This window comes from Temnothorax americanus, unplaced genomic scaffold (assembly GCF_048541705.1).
Source record: "Temnothorax americanus isolate GAGA-0224 unplaced genomic scaffold, ASM4854170v1 Scaffold36, whole genome shotgun sequence".
NCBI classification, from domain to species: Eukaryota; Metazoa; Arthropoda; class Insecta; order Hymenoptera; family Formicidae; genus Temnothorax; species Temnothorax americanus.
The window spans coordinates 1,052,616-1,068,645 of record NW_027509505.1 but is presented as its reverse complement, the minus strand read 5'-3'; the positions used below and the strand labels follow the sequence as shown (position 1 = coordinate 1,068,645).

The 16,030-nt window shown below is 41.0% G+C and overlaps 3 protein-coding genes and 1 long non-coding RNA gene across 10 annotated transcripts; 2 read left to right on the top strand and 2 right to left on the bottom strand.

Moving 5' to 3' along the window:
• Positions 1 to 77: 77 nt before the first annotated feature.
• Positions 78 to 8,213, top strand: Path (solute carrier family 36 member pathetic). Of its 2 annotated transcripts, none has more exons than XM_077414405.1 (9): positions 78 to 504; positions 5,265 to 5,300; positions 5,464 to 5,552; positions 5,678 to 5,776; positions 6,295 to 6,445; positions 6,549 to 6,670; positions 6,757 to 7,305; positions 7,400 to 7,566; positions 7,647 to 8,213. In XM_077414405.1, exons 2-9 carry the CDS (start codon positions 5,298 to 5,300, stop codon positions 7,889 to 7,891), a joined length of 1,425 nt encoding a protein of 474 aa, XP_077270531.1. In that variant the 5' UTR covers positions 78 to 504; positions 5,265 to 5,297; the 3' UTR covers positions 7,892 to 8,213. The 2 variants fall into 2 exon arrangements, with proteins under 2 accessions (XP_077270531.1, XP_077270530.1); XM_077414404.1 differs by lacking the exon at positions 78 to 504 and adding an exon at positions 2,293 to 2,346.
• Positions 329 to 1,509, bottom strand: LOC143901829 (uncharacterized). Its single transcript, XR_013258192.1, has 2 exons — positions 1,083 to 1,509; positions 329 to 556 (listed from the first exon to the last, which is right to left on the bottom strand). It is a non-coding gene; the product is annotated as an uncharacterized LOC143901829 (long non-coding RNA).
• A 985-nt stretch (positions 8,214 to 9,198) lies between the features above and the next one.
• Rpb10 (DNA-directed RNA polymerases I, II, and III subunit Rpb10) lies at positions 9,199 to 10,095 on the bottom strand. Its single transcript, XM_077414420.1, has 2 exons — positions 9,695 to 10,095; positions 9,199 to 9,531 (listed from the first exon to the last, which is right to left on the bottom strand). Exons 1-2 carry the CDS (start codon positions 9,787 to 9,789, stop codon positions 9,423 to 9,425), a joined length of 204 nt encoding a protein of 67 aa, XP_077270546.1. The 5' UTR covers positions 9,790 to 10,095; the 3' UTR covers positions 9,199 to 9,422.
• A 470-nt stretch (positions 10,096 to 10,565) lies between these two features.
• Positions 10,566 to 15,854, top strand: Pan3 (Poly(A) specific ribonuclease subunit PAN3). Of its 6 annotated transcripts, none has more exons than XM_077414387.1 (9): positions 10,566 to 10,773; positions 11,883 to 12,139; positions 12,216 to 12,476; positions 12,563 to 12,938; positions 13,096 to 13,209; positions 13,297 to 13,536; positions 13,715 to 14,000; positions 14,276 to 14,630; positions 14,905 to 15,854. In XM_077414387.1, exons 2-9 carry the CDS (start codon positions 12,062 to 12,064, stop codon positions 15,019 to 15,021), a joined length of 1,827 nt encoding a protein of 608 aa, XP_077270513.1. In that variant the 5' UTR covers positions 10,566 to 10,773; positions 11,883 to 12,061; the 3' UTR covers positions 15,022 to 15,854. The 6 variants fall into 6 exon arrangements, with proteins under 6 accessions (XP_077270513.1, XP_077270512.1, XP_077270511.1 ...); XM_077414386.1 differs by lacking the exon at positions 10,566 to 10,773 and adding an exon at positions 10,780 to 10,975; XM_077414385.1 differs by lacking the exon at positions 10,566 to 10,773 and adding an exon at positions 10,780 to 11,006.
• Positions 15,855 to 16,030: the final 176 nt, after the last annotated feature.

Here is a 16,030-nt window from a genome sequence, read left to right as displayed (position 1 = left end):
AAGAATGCGTTTCCTGAACGGTCAAGAATATAGCGCAAGAGCGCACCGCGGTATCTTGCGGTACGCAAAACTCATATGAGGATTATCTGCAATTTCGTAACGATGGTTTTGGGGGAAACCCCGGAGTTTTGTGCAATTCATGATGAAGTTCGAAAGAGCGATCGGAGGGAATCGATAACGGCGGCCGAGCGACGACCTCTGCCACAAAGCCTCGGAAGATGGCGGCGGTGGCGGCGGCGAAGACGCGGTGGTGAAGGAGGCGGTGTAGCGGTGGAAAGTAGCCAAGTAATCAAGTCGCCACGGCAGTTGGCGGCGATCTTTCGAACGGTTCGTGAGTATCGCACGAGACCTGCGTGGGCACTACCGCATGAGAACGGCGCGCTCCGTAACTCGTGCCTACCGTCGGACAAGCCTGCGCTCAGGAATGAGGTAACCGCCGGCAACGGGCTCGATTCTTAGGCGTTCTCAACACGTAGAAACTATCACCGGCGAATAACTTGGCAGGTGAGCGTTCCGTTCCCTCGATCGATTCTTCGATTCCCGCTTCGTGGCAACGCTACAAGAATAACGAAAACCTTATTCTCCATTCATGATCCTCGGTCTTTCCCGTATCGATATTTTCGGATTGACTCATTCATGCGCACGAGATCTCGACTTCGAGGCCGAATATGAGAAACTCGTGGCCCTCGTGGCATATGATTCAGAAACAAAAAAACGAAAAGCAAGTTACGTTACTATAAAAAAAGATAAGATACGACAGTTGCGCGACGGATCTATATATATATTTCTTTCCTTGCTCCGATTATATTTAATTTTGTTTTATGTATATATTTCTACTTTTTTATAGATATACATACAGATATAGAATTGGAAAAATGTATTTAAAATGTAGTTATAAAAATTAACGATTTTCTTATATAAAATTTCTCATGCTTGTGTCCGCAAGTTTTTACAATATTGCAAATATTATAGTGTTATCATATATTTTTGCCAACGTCATTATTATTACCGCAATGCTAAAATTAATTTTAACATTATCATCGTTACGTAATGTTGTATACACAATTAATGAAACATATCACCTATTCGCTTATATCTCGAGTCGTTTCCCGATACTTGTCGCCAAAATGAGTCACACGTACGAGTATTTCCTTGAACGTAGCAGATGCTCGCGAAAGAAACCACATGGAGTAACCGCGACTTGTATGTACGGCCATGACGTCTTTATCTTATATGCCAGTATGTTCGCATGATGTAACGGCGTGCCGATATTTCGGACGATCGCCGATAGCCGCTCGCGCATACCTCTTCCCTTTTCCGCGACGTCGCGGAAAAGGCGGCGTTATCATTGTGCAAATTTTAACGTAATAAGCTGACACAGGTGTGATTGGATGTGCGGATGTGCGGGCGGAAAGAAAAGATGGTTCGGCTTTTGAGGCAGACAGCGACTTTCTGGAGCCAGGTGGTAAACCAGTTTAGCGGTTCTCATGGTTGAAACTCGTAGTTTCACGCTTCCACGAAGGATGGTATCTTTATCATCGTTGGATTTTCTCGCTATCTCGAAATGTAAACCATTTCGGACCTGATGGCTGCGCTCAAATTCCTCGAATACTCATTCCAATATTTTGCAGTTGTCAGTGTATACGTTAACACATTCTTTAACGTGTGAAATATCACGCCGGCGATACGGATCACTAAGCAATGTTGACTGATTCGAAGACACGTGAAACAAATTGCTGATTTGCAACATCTGAAACGGCAAATTCAAAACCGATATCACGTTTCTGCCGGGGAACACGAAAATGCGCAGAGCCCGCCCGATTTCATTCTTCTCCAAGAAATTGAATTCTGTGACGCATTAAGTTCTCTGGCATGTACATATACCTTTGCGCGGACGGTCTTTCATCCTATAAATGTCATCAAGTCGACGTTCATCGAATATCGGATATATTTAGCGGCTCCCTGTACAGGTATATCTTTAGCATACTCCTAAGTATCTCATGTCGTCCAGATTTTACTCATCCTGAAATATTTTTCATGATTTCCTCAAACGTTCCGTAAGCACGAATTTTTATTTCGTTTCAATGGAAATATTATTGGCTAGTTTAAAGCGTTACATTATATCTGTTCGTTGCGTTGGTATTACTTGTAAATACTTTGAGGACGATCAACGTACGTGTTGTATATAGATAACTCCACATAGATAACTCCGGCATCCGTCTTGTTTTTCTCCCTATTCGATTTGACGGTTTATGAAGAGTTTATCGTTGACCCGTTGGCGTGTGGTAAAATCGAGAGCTTTCAGTTATGGAGAACGCTACCCCTGGAGTGGTAACTTCTGATAAGGTAATAGATGGTTACCATGTCGACTTGCGTTTCCTTAACGCATGTTATTTGCAATTTGATGCGGTTCTGCTGGATTATCAACCCAGTTCCTTATCGTGATACCGTGTGCTTATTCTTCACCGCTTTCAAGTAGGAATTTATATTTGAACGAAGCATATGTTTTTACGCCACGCGAAAAATGTCGTGAATACTTTGTCTATCTTGAGTCCCGACAGTTAAAGCGCAATTATTTCAGTTATTAAAGTTATTTAATTGGTACGCGACCTCGTGTTTTCTTTTGTTTAGTTTTTACAAAAACGGTTATCATATTTCTCGCGGCCGAACGATGAACAAGCGCGCGGGATAGGATGCGGAAGCTTTTTTCACAGTCCTCTTGCAATTCTTTTGCAATCCCGAAAAACCCTCTCTCTTCCCCGCACGTCTAAAATTAATCTCCTTTTCAAAACTTGGCGACGACAAAATTAGCGTCACGCGCGATTAAATTTACTTGGTTTTACAGAAAATATATGCGACGTTTTTTTCGCTGTCCAATTGTCTCGGAAAGAGGTCAGATCAGTTCTGATCACATTTTAGGCGCAAAATGAACCGCAATTAACAGGAAGTTAAGCTCTAGGTTTAATGACCGACCTAGCAATTGTGTCAAGCGGGTAAAGGAATCAACTAATGACAAGTTAATTGATCAAGCTTATTACGGCGACTTGGACCAGCTTATCTGATACAGTTATCTGCTCTCGTAACTCATCTTTTTCTTCACTGGGTCGCCCGCATAACAATGAGCTCTTTTGAGATATATCGCAATAAGATAAATTAATAAGACAACGCGGTTGGTGTATGTCTAATCTCATTGTCAGGTCGGTCGCACGCTCTACACAACAGATACGATTAGATCGCGGACTTTGTCCTACAACATGGAGCTTTCTATTCCGTTATGAGAGGCCAAGGATTTGTAAGGACTTTTTCGAGAACATCGATTTCTAATTATTTCGCCTGATTATCTCGTGAGTCTAAGTGCCATTTAATGTAAGAGGTTCCGTCACGGCCGATCATGTTCGATATAACAAGCGACAACAAACATAGCGAGGATAGGTCATTGTCGATTACGGCATTCGGCAATTATATATATATATATATATATATATATATATATATATATGTGTGTGTGTGTGTGTGTGTGTGTGTGTGTGTGTGTGTGTGTGTGTGTGTGTGTGTGTGTGTGTGTGTGTGTGTGTGTGTGTGTGTGTGTGTGTGTGTGTGTGTGTGTGTGTGTGCTCTTGGCAAGTATATACTCGATCACAAATTACCATTAAAGCAAATAGATCGATGAATACGCTTGGATATCCATTTATTTGCTCACATAAAATCAGATAGGAAGTTAACGGTCGTCTTTCTGTCTCGTTTCAAAATAGAGCGTTTGGAGGGTTGTCTTGCCGACGGTTAGTGAGTCGTTCCTACCACTATTTTTACCCTCGATCTTAATATCCGACATTGCTCGACAGAAACTGTTACCATGATGGTGTTTCACCAATTCTACCGTTGCTGATCAAGACTCGGCGAATGTGTTGCAGAGAGATGATTTCAACGTGAGAAACATCGTTAGTTCGCTCTGACGTACAGTACATAGGAAATTTGCACTCTGTACTGCGAACTCTCGTCGCATTTCTTTTAGATTTTGTATGCTACATCATCTATTCATACGTTGTGAGCATGCAATTATAATTATATATATCATTCTTGATATATCGTCCAGACATTTTAACTGCTAGACTAGCAAGAAAGCATAGAATAGAAATGACAATAAAGTATAATAAAGAGAACGGTTTGCTTGTAGAAAAATCTCAAGAATATTCGCGTAATTCAATTCTTAAGAAAAATACTGTTATTCGGGAGATCTCAGATATGACACATTGAGAGAAATTTTGTTCTGCAGGAAATACCGAGCGTATAATTCCTTCGTTACATCTGCCCTTTGCCTCTTCTAATAATTAAAGTGTCAGATTATCGCGTTATCTATGCCCGCACATATGTGCGCGATTGTTTACTTTATCCAAGCAAGGCCGAGTTCACGAACCCGGAAGTGGCAAAAGCTAACGCTCTTTTTGCATGTATATATAATACAATCTCGTGTAGCATGATTGAATTGCCCAACGCAAGTATCTAATCACATTGTAATTTGATTCTATAAGTAAACGAAAAAGGCATCAAAATAAAATGTTTTCGCGAAATTTAATCGCTACTTCAAATTCTCTTGCAATTTAATGTTTATGTAACTTAATATAACTTTTTTAGTGTACAATAACTTGCCTATTTTTTTTCTTAAATTGAAAATTATGACAATTACTATGGCGACAATAGCAAAAGTTTTTAGAATAACGGTAGTGAGTCAACAACATGTCTTTTACGTTTGTACGATAAAGCACAGCGAACTGATATATCAGGTGAAAACGCGGGACTGAAATATATAGCATAACAATTTTGCATAACAAATTTACACGTCTATATTTACTTGTCAAATAATGTTGCAAAGTGACAAATAATGTTACTGCCAACTGTAGCCCTGGAGTTATCTTATGTGTGCTATTTCTCGCTTTTAAATCACAAAAGTTTCAAAGGTCGTGCTTCAGAAGATAAGAATTTACGTAACATAAAATGAATCTGGACCTGTATATATAATTTATCGGAGGAATTCTGTTTATCAATTTACCGAAACCTTAATATTTAAAAAATGTGCAATAACGTGTGTGTGTGTGTGTGTGTGTGTGTGTGTGTGTGTGTGTGTGTCAATATAATGCAGTATCGGAAAATAAATTGTATAAATAAAAGTTACGTGTTGCGATAATGTGCTCATAAAGCTGAATCTGTGCAAAATTTTCGCAAAGCGACGTAATCAAAATATTGATCGTTTCTCGTATGTATTTCAGGTGACGGATAATACATCAACAAACGAGTCTACAATGGTAAGCCTCGATTCAAGACACAGCTTTAACTGTTTGCGTATATTTATAATTTATTCACATCTCTATTTGCGTCTCATAATTATCTTACGTAACTCATTCACGCTGATATCATCTCACGTCATTACAATAAACACATTGCGTTATAATCTCGCTTTTAACGTAGACCGATGCAAGAGAGAAGCCGCCGACAGAGTTGGATACCTTCCTACCTCAAGATGGATCCAATCTCAAGGACGGCGTTCTATCCGTCAAGTAAGATTCCGATTGATTTCAATTGCAAATGTTAATTGACAGTGAAAAGAAATATAACTTATAATGCATATTATAGGTACGCGGAATATAAGAAACTAAAAGATTTGTATTGACTTATATTTCAGATATAAAGTACAAGTTGCGCCACGCGATGTCGAAGTCACATTGGGCGATGAAAAGAGTTTCGATCCCTTCGCGGAACGCAAAGTCGACAATCCGACAACGTGAGAATCAATATCTTCATCCTTTTAATAATAATCCTGTGACGTGAATTTTATTTAAAAAAAATGCATAAAATTAATTTTATGCATTCTTTTTGTAGAGCGAATTCTGTCGTTGCACATCTGATAACATATTCGCGCAAAGAATAAATATACCATACAGTAATTACAAGTTATAAATAACCAAGATGGTATCATTAAGAGATATATATATCATTAATGGTATCATTTAATTAAAATAATAATTTTATCTCTCTCTCTTTCATAACGTAATAAAAATCAAATAAATTAGACGTGATTAAGTTAGACATATGTAAATTCTTTCTGTAAGTTTCTTTAAACTAGATATTATTTCATCTTTAACAATTTCGATAATATGAGTGGATTGCCACAAGCAACGGCTTGCGACGAGTTGTAACGCAATACGAGAAGCATTCGTATTTTTGTCATGGTTAATAATTTTTAATGATTCGGAGCGACACGATTAATGCATAAGCAACTGAACTGTATGACGTTTTCAGGGATTGCGATACATTGACGCACTTACTAAAAGCTTCTCTTGGCACTGGAATACTGGCTATGCCCATAGCTTTTAAAAACGCCGGATTGCTGCTGGGTATCTTTGCCACGATACTCGTCGCATTCGTGTGCACGCATTGTGCGTATATCCTGGTGAGATAAATGTTTAGTGTTTAATCGTGTAGTTATCGCTGCAGATAACCTTTTAGTTCAAATTTTTGTAAGATGGAACTGAACGTATAATATCCATTTCCAGGTCAAATGTGCGCACATGCTTTATCAAAAAACCCGAAAGACGGAAATGGGATTTGCTGAAGTTGCCGAGACAGCTTTCGGCATCGGACCTCAATGGGCGAGGAAGTTCGCGAAACCTTCCAGGTTATTAAGTTTGTTTTTCGAAAAAATTTAATTAACTCCTTTGGCAACGTTTTTAGCTAACGGGTCATTTTCTCTTTCGCTCACAGATATCTCATACAAATCAGTCTGTTCACCACGTATTACGGCACCTGCAGCGTGTACGCAGTAATCGTGGCTGCTAATATCAAGCAGATAATCGAGCATTATCAAGAAGTTGACGCTGGCGAATACAACATCCGGTTAATCACCGCTTACTTGCTGGTGCCGCTGATACTTCTCAGCTGGATACCCGATTTGAAGTACCTCGCGCCAGTTTCGATGGTGGCGAATATCTTTATGGGAACAGGACTGGGAATAACATTTTACTACCTCGTTTGGGATTTGCCGCCATTGTCTTCAGTGCCTTTAGTAGCTACGATCGAGAACTTTCCACAGTTTTTCAGCATCACTATCTTTGCCATGGAGGCGATTGGCGTGGTGATGCCCCTCGAGAACAACATGAAGACGCCACAGCACTTTATGGGAATATGTGGAGTTCTCAACAAGGGAATGTCCGGTGTTACGCTCGTATATATTTTCCTTGGGTTCCTCGGATATGCTAAGTACCAAGACGAGACATTGGGTAGCATCACTCTGAATCTACCGACGGAAGAAATGTAAGAGTTAAAGTTGACAAAATTGTAATTTGACTCATATAATAACATATATCCAATCTCATTTTCTATATTTTGGTTGTTGATCATTTCACAGAGCGGCGCAAGTTGTGAAGATACTGATTTCCCTAGCCGTCTTTTGCACCTTCGGTTTACAATTCTACGTGTGCCTTGATATCGTGTGGAACGGAGTAAAACACCGTTTTGAAAAGAAACCGATTTTAGCCAATTATATCGTAAGGACGGTTCTAGTAACAGGATCAGGTACATAACCAGAGAGATTTTGTTTTTCAAATATCTACAAATTGTTGATATACCATGAAATAACCATTCTCGTATTACAGTTCTCCTTGCTGTGGCAGTACCGACGATCGAACCGTTCATCGGCCTAATTGGTGCATTTTGTTTCTCCATTTTGGGCCTTCTCATTCCGGTCTTCATTGAGACCGTAACTTACTGGGACGTCGGCTTCGGACCAGGAAACTGGGTAGCCTTGAAGAATGTAATTATATGCGTGATAGGTTTGATGGCGTTAATATTTGGATCACGCAGTGCTATAATGGATATAGTGAAATTGTACTCTCGATAGGATATTTTCCGATTTTTTTTTATCTGGTGCAAATATGTCAACGCATATGCAACGAATTTTTTTATCGTGTCTTACAATTAGATCCGTCTTCGATATAGCTAGGTATTTTATAACGAATCCAGCATGACAATAGGCTCGCGGACAGACGTTATTGAATTTCTGGACAGAATCGATATATTTAAACTGTATATATTAGCTCAGATCTTCTGATATATTTCCTGACAATAGAATCTTCTAAAAGCATCAAATATTTAGACCCACGTTAATCCTAATAGGATCTTTTTTTCAAAGAATTAATTTATTTTTTATTCCTATTTATGTGTGAACAAAGAACATGGAAAATTATCAAACTTACAAAATAACGTACGGCTATATATTATATAGGACAGAAATTAAAAACAAATATAGATTTAGGAGCAACGGCAGTATTCGTTTAACAGGAGAAAATGCAAAGTAATAAATGATCGTGATAATTCATTATCACGATCGTAATGTGCGAGTGTATCCTAAAGGATGCGTGAAGTTCCTGTAGGAAATAATTTCTATATTATCGGAATGTTATATTATTTAATTTCATACAAAAGTTCCGTATTAAAATGAAATTATAATTTAAAAAGTTTCAAGCGCTAAATCGTCAACCTATGGAAATTCTTCTCACAATCTTATTTGACAGAGATATTTCGATAAAAAAGTATATCAAGCGTATTTTTGTTAAATTCGCTCAAACGTGCAATATAATACGGTATCAATTTATATGTTAATGTTTAATGTTGCAAAAATATACAAAAAAAAATCAGTAAAATATATTTTCGTGAAAAAAAGCTATTGAAGGATGTGGAACCGCATTCCGATAAAAGTGCCGAGTTGCATGAAACGGATGCGCTTTATTTGTATGGAAAAAATGTTGCTCAAGCAAAGTGCTTCACGCAGTCTTCCCACATTGCATTTAAAATTAACATCAAAATATACCTTTCTGATATATATATGAAACACGTGTATATATATATATATATATATATATATATATATATATATATATACACCCTGTTCCTCTTTTTTACGAGTGGACAAACGTTTGTATCAATATAAACGAAAGTTGTACTATTTGTAACAGAATTTGTAACACATGGCACTGGCTGGAGTTACGTAAAATATAAATAATTTTACATTTTGTAAAGACAGTTTTGTTCCTCAGATCATTTTCCATCGTTCATCTCGCACAGAACATCAATGCCGTTGCCATGATGCAATTACGTTTTATTATCATGACTAATCATGTAGGAATTGAAAGAGAAATAATTTGAACGTTCTATAAATAAACCAATCTTTTAATTAGTCTTCTTTTACGAACTTATAGAGAACGTACTTATCACACAAATACATAATTAGAAAATAAAATATTAGGACTACAGAATAGAGCGGAATAGACGTTCTTCGCTCATTTTCAATATACAATATAGAATTATGTACACCAGGTATTTTGCGAACGGTCGATATAAGATCCAATTAGCGACGGCATAAGAGCTAAAAATTATTTCTCTAGCGGCGCGTAGTTAAGTAACTTCTCGATCAAATCCACATGTCCAAGTAGCATCCTGCGACAGCAGTATCGCTTCAGACCTAGGGCGTCCAAGGCGTCTCTATAATATACAAATCATCCCCGTAGTCGCATTTCGTCTATTTCTCTCGTTTAAGATATCGGCATTAAGATGAGACGATAGATGATTAGTAAGAAGCAAAAAAACTGCATGCCAGTAGATTGATAATTCAGTTTCTAGGTTAGAAATGACTGAACGCTCTTACCCTTCGGTGTACTCCGCTTGAAGAAGTCCCAGATACGCCTCCCACTTGTTGCCAATCACCTTTCCGCAAGTGAAGCACCGCACAGGAATGATCATCGCGATGGCTCGCGGTTCGCAGCTCGGTTTATTTCGATCTTTTGTAACGACGACGATCCGAATCTCGTGCACGTGCAAGGAACTCAACTCAGGGAAGCGCGCAAAACGTCGCGTTGACGGCGCCCGGCGCCACTGTACTTAGTCGTAACTCGCGTGTCGCAAACAACAACAACGTTCAATAATCGCCGCTGAAAAAGGTACTTTGGTTATCGAGAATTTAAATTTTATCCACATCAGATTCAGTATATACAAAAGTTTGTGATTTTATCGTCTTTCGCTAGTATCGGAGTTAAGCGCGCGAACGCTTTTCGGAAGAACGGCCGGAGGCACCGACAAGGTATACTTTAAACCCTCCAGCAGTGAGCAGACAGCAGACAGCAGACGCGTGGGATGTGTTTTGCAGGTTTCTCTCTGATTTTATCCACAACAATTTTACGCGCGAAGCACGTAACGATATGTAATATATCATTAGGCTCCTTTTATAATTGATTAATATCGCCATTACAAGTCTACTGCAGTTAAATTGATATCGACAGCCGATAATATCGATACGCATCAATTATCCTCGGGCCTCGGGTTCATCGCACACTCAATTGAGTCGCGGTAACTTATCTGTCTCTACGTCGTCGGTAAGAAAGACAAGTAGATCGTTCGTGTGGCGAGTTGCGACTTGCGAGGAGCGTTGGCCGCCATTCTCCTACGCGTTCGATGCACGCCGAAGTCGAGTCGAGACTCGAGCCGCGTCGCCCGCGTCGCGCGGAGCGGAACAGCTGCGATCGAAGGGGTCGCGAGTCGCGAGTCGCGATGGCTGGTGAGTGGTGGGAGCGCGCGCTTTCGCGAAAAGGGGGGCGACCGACGGTGGTGTTGCCGGTGAGGGGGGTGAGACGTGAGAGGGGAGAGCCACGATCCGGATAGCGGTAAGCGGTAAGCGGCAAGCGGCGGCGGTATACGCGACGCGCGCAGCGTACACAGAGGCACACGCATGTAAGTACGTAAGGACGGAACTGGAAAAGGCGGCCCGCGTTAGGGGAGAGAACGGGGAGAGAACTCGCGTCGTAAACACGCACGCACGCACGCACTCGCGTACGTAGTACCTACGTACGGCCAGCCGGAGCAAATGGAGTGGACAGTGTCGCGCTTTCTCCTTTATCGTCCGCTGAATGGAGGCACGCTGTGAGAACACACGGTACTCGGCCACGCTCCTCGGGATCTTCGTCGTAAGGATCGCGCGTCGTCGGGCATAGCGGTGCTGAGCGGTGCCGAGGGGGGAAAAAAAGAGAGCGACGGTTCGTCCATCTGTCTATTTGACTCGCGGCTCGCGGCACTGCCGCCGCGGCGGCGGAACTTCCCCGCGCCGGATTTGCGTCGCCGAATCGGCCGAATAACGGCGGCGCGACGCGACGCGACGCGACGCGACGCGACGCGGGACGCGGCTAGCGGCGAGCGGCGCGGTGACAGCGCGGATGGGTTATGTCGGCGGTCGCCGTGTCCGACGACTCCGACGCCGACGTTCCCGTATTCGACTCGCGCCTCGCGCCTCGCGCCCCCCAAACGCGCCAGCCGTCGGCGGACGTTCCTCGGGATCGCGCCAAGGCAAAGCGGACCGGAGCGTTGCCCGCGTCGGCCTGTTGTCAAAATCAGCTGCCATTGCTGGCTCTCCCGACACTCCTTTTCTTTCTCTATTTTCGCTCGCCATGCCAGACGTCGAGACGTCGCGTCGCGTCGGCGATTTCGCGGACGCTCGTAATTCACCCGAACGCTCCGCGACGCTCTCGCGACTCGCTCGCCGAGTCCACTCTTCTCCGATCTGTCTCTTCGCGCTATCGTAGCCTTGGGAAGGAACCGTCGATAAATCGTCAGATTTTCTTTTTATACGATTGATTTGTGGTCGAGGTACATTGTTTTGCCTACATTTTGCAGCCGATAAATCTTTGATCCTTCGGGAGAATTCTGTCTCGTGAGACAACAAAGAAGCTGACAAATAACTTGTTAAATGGACATTCATTGATGCGCGCTTAGAAACGTAAATTTATATTCATGTAGTTGCCAATGTTTTTTTTTTTATTCATAGTGTTTGAGGATATATGTTGCAGGCTCGAGAGACTGGAACCTCGATTTACGTCCGCAAAGCGAAGAGAAGAAGACCTCGAGCTAGAGCGCTTGAAAAAGTTAGCGTGAGAAGCAAGTGGGTGGTGAATTTAATTAAGGACGATATAGAGAGCAAGGGTAGAAGATAAGTACTAGAGTGGTAAATGCAGTGGCTGCGGAAGCGATGGACCCATCGATGTTCGTCACGTACACTCCTCAAACAAACGGAGTTCCATTGGAGTCCAAGCTTGCTACCTACATGGTAACTCGTCATTTTTTTACCACAACGGTAATAAGATTATCTTGGATAATCATTATGTGTAAATCGTCGCATACAGAATCGCCAAAGTTCTGGCATAGTCCCGAGCGCGAACTCAGTGACCAAGCATTTGTCCAATCTTTCTCTGGACTCACAAAAGAAGGTAACTGCCAGTCCCGAATTTGTGCCAGGAAGAGGCCTTGCGGGCAGCAACAGCAGCTCGCCGAATCTCTTTAACAACTCTTACACTCATTCGCAAGAAAACGTGGGTGGCACTACATACTTCTATTTCGGGAGTGCCGGTAGCGAAGCTGTCGGAGCCGAGGATGGCACTGAGGCTGTAAGCACGCCTGTTTTAATCTGTTTTAAATAACAAGATGGATAACGATGAGATTTTTGCATTATTCCTTTATCTTTAATATATAGATCGGACCCATGGCAACAGGTCACATTGGCTACGTCTATCCGGGTACTCCCTCGCATCTACAACCCGTGAAAACGACGAAACCATCCTCGTCCAGTAACTCCTCCGCTCCCTCCACACCTCCCCCTCAGGTCGCTTCTAGCTTCTTCGTCGGCGAAAGCTTGCGACTGGAAATTCTGCAGAAGAACGCGTTGACATTGGCACAACCCGATATAGTACGATTTCCTGACTTACCTAATGAGGTTGACAATTACCACGAGTTATGTCCTTTGGAGCCGATCCATAAAACCACCTCGACGGCCCTTGGATATCAAACTTCCACGTACAAGGCCACCAGTATCAAGACTGGCACGCGATACTGTTTACGTCGTATTCATGGTAAGTTTAAACTTCATTTACTGGTAGTATCTTATATATATCATATATATATATATATATATATATATATATATATATATGCTTCTATATATAGCTTCTATATATATATGATATTACCAGCTTAACAGTTTACACTTGTTGAACTTGATGTTCGTAGAGTTCCGACTGAACACCAAGTGTATGGTATTGGTCGACATGTGGAAGCGATTGTCACATACAAATCTGGTTCAACTAAGAGAAGTCTTTACCACCAAGGCGTTCGGTGATCATTGTCCGTATTTCAGATATCCTCGCGTTTATTTCGTACATCCTATACGTGCGCATTGTGTCATCTCACCGAACTTGTTTCTTTTCACAGCCATGGTTTTTGTATATGATTATCACCCTGCTTCGGAGACATTGCTGAATAAACATTTCACCTCGACGGAGCTTAACGGTTACACCGACCCGTTCTCGTCGGATCCCAACGCGCCACGGCCTTATAGTCATACCAAAAACACCATTCTAAGACAACAGCATAGTAGCATGTTACCGGAAAGTGTTATTTGGAGCTACATCATTCAACTCACTGCCGCATTTCGTGTTATTCATGCCGCTGGTTAGTATCTATATATTATTTAGTATCCTCTGCTTTTTTTAAAGAATAAGGAAATATATTTTATGGTATATACGTATATAATTTCATCTCTATAAATTTTTAAATTTTTGTTTCGTTCAATTTCTCTCGCTAATTTAATTTTGCGTTCAACAGAATTAATCTAATCTGTGTTTTACAGGTTTGGCGTACAGATGCTTAGATCCCACTAAGGTACTACTTACATCGCGGACACGACTTCGTTTGAGTTGTGTCGCTATTCCAGACGTGGTCACTGGAGATGGTGGAAACAACGCGAATCCACTCACCCTCATCCCACATTATCAGCAAGAAGATCTAGTAGCTCTCGGCAAGCTGGTCTTAGCACTGGCATGTCGAAGTCTTATCGCCGTCCGTCGCGAGAATATGTCAGCCTCCATCGAGCTGATCACACGTTCCTACTCCACCGACCTTCGAAATCTTATCCTGTATGTCCTGTCAATTGATAGTTTTAATAGCATCACTTTTGATTTAAAGATTATGGTAATAAGTATAAAGTTATTTATTAATCCACGAAAAAAGTCTTTAGCATATCTCATAAATTTGTTGTGGTTAATTTGATTGAATTTTGTGATGTGTAAAAATGCTAATGTGTCTCGATGAACAGAGCAAAAAAGAATTATATGATTTCTAAATTGTCAAAATCCAGTCTATAATGACAAATTAGAGGTATGCTTAAATAATAAATATGACAAATTTTCAGGTACTTGCTGTCAAATCAACCCCGTAAGAGTGTCACGGATCTCATGCCAATGATTGGTGCGCGATTTTATACACAGTTGGATGCCGCCCAGTTACGATTAGATGTTTTCGAGAACGAACTTGCCAAGGAACTGGAAAACGGACGGCTATTTAAATTATTGGTCAAGCTAGCAACTATCAACGAAAGGCCGGAGCTTAACATGGAACCTACGTGGGCAGAGACGGGCGATCGTTATATGCTCAAATTGTTTAGGGACTACGTATTTCATCAAGTGACAGCTGATGGAAGACCCTGGTTGGATCTCGCGCACGTTGTAGCTTGCTTGAATAAACTCGATTCAGGCTCGCAGGACAAGGTAAAATAATAACTCTTGACAATCTTTGAATGTACATAAAATATGTGTGTACTAGAGTCCCTCTAATAAGAGTCGCGACATTTTGAGTTTCGGCAAAATAAGAGAGTAAGAGAAAGCGATATGAAAGTATGTTACTTGTATATCGCTTTCTCTTTCTGTTTCGCGTTTTTTTGCCGAAAATGCGAACCAATCAAAAGTTGTTGCTACGTGTCGCGACTCTTATTAGAGGGACTCTAGTGTATACATAAAATAATCTTAAAACGTATCATTACAGATATGCCTCATGTCTCGAGATGAGCAAAGTGTTCTAGTGGTAAGTTATGCGGAGCTACGGCAATGTCTGGAAACGTCATTCGGCGAACTGGTACAATCTACAAAAGATGCTGTTTAAGGATGTGTCCTCGATAGCGCATACTCCGAACCATAAATGTGATATCGTCACTTAGCGGTACTATCATTTTACTCTTTATCAAGATGCTGGAGAGTGAGAACTGTCGAATTGTGTTTGGTGATATAAGAAATAACGCGCAACTCAGTTTTGTATACATGATTTTGCTCGTCGGATCAATTAGGTACGAACGCATTATAAATGCGTTGCATTTAGGATGTAAGACGTTAAATTTTCGGGTCTTTAAGTCTTAAGGATTTATAGAATCCTTAAATCTTTGGGTTTTTGGATTTTCCAGTTTGGATCTTAGGATCTTTCGACGCAGGAATTCTCATTTATGTTTGGTTCGCTCAATCTTGCATTTCAAAGTGTCGAGTTTTATAATCTGCCCTGTATGCAGGGTCTCGATTCTTGCATTCATTCGCAAGAGAAGCGTAGGTGCAAATTCTGTTCTTACAGAAAAGTTGCAAATTGATTGATTATCACATAGCTTTTAGCCAAGCAATTTGTAGATTTTCTTGTGCCCCCAGCTGAATCTTTGAATTCTTGTGTCAAACGATCCTTGGATCTTTGGAGTTCTGATCTCTTGGAAGTTTGAAGCGTGGGTTTTGAAGGGTATCATGTGATTTCGCGAATCAGCGAGGATTTGGATTCGCTGTAGAGCCCATTACGGTACTATACAAAATTGTACACAACTTAACAATGCAGTAAACTCGTAAGGAATCTTAAGACAACACCTAAACACGCTCGGTGTCTAGGATAGAGACCTTAGTTTTTAGGATACAGCATTAATGGTAAGCATTAATTTTGAAATAAATGTTTATTTTTGAAAGCAATCCTAACTAATGTTGTCATTATTTCTTCCTTATCACCAAAGTAATTCTAGATTCCTATTATCTCTTTTTAATCCTAATGTCTCTTGTAATCAGCATTTTTATTTCAGTTAGATTAGAGATTACACACGATCGGAGAAACGATAAGCTTGTTGTGCTCGTTTATATTCCTCAACATC

Bases quoted from the DNA above. Each gene is read 5' to 3' on its own strand.
- Path (XM_077414404.1), top strand. From the start codon at position 2,308: ATGGAGAACGCTACCCCTGGAGTGGTAACTTCTGATAAG. The intron at 5,553-5,677 runs GTAAGATTCCGA...CTTATATTTCAG, and splicing joins GACGGCGTTCTATCCGTCAA to ATATAAAGTACAAGTTGCGC. The intron at 6,671-6,756 runs GTTATTAAGTTT...TTTCGCTCACAG, and splicing joins AAGTTCGCGAAACCTTCCAG to ATATCTCATACAAATCAGTC.
- Rpb10 (XM_077414420.1), bottom strand. From the start codon at position 9,789: ATGATCATTCCTGTGCGGTGCTTCACTTGCGGAAAGGTGATTGGCAAC. The intron at 9,532-9,694 runs GTAAGAGCGTTC...TGTATATTATAG, and splicing joins CAAGCGGAGTACACCGAAGG to AGACGCCTTGGACGCCCTAG.
- Pan3 (XM_077414387.1), top strand. From the start codon at position 12,062: ATGGACCCATCGATGTTCGTCACGTACACTCCTCAAACAAACGGAGTT. The intron at 12,477-12,562 runs GTAAGCACGCCT...TTTAATATATAG, and splicing joins CCGAGGATGGCACTGAGGCT to ATCGGACCCATGGCAACAGG. The intron at 13,210-13,296 runs GTCCGTATTTCA...TTCTTTTCACAG, and splicing joins CAAGGCGTTCGGTGATCATT to CCATGGTTTTTGTATATGAT.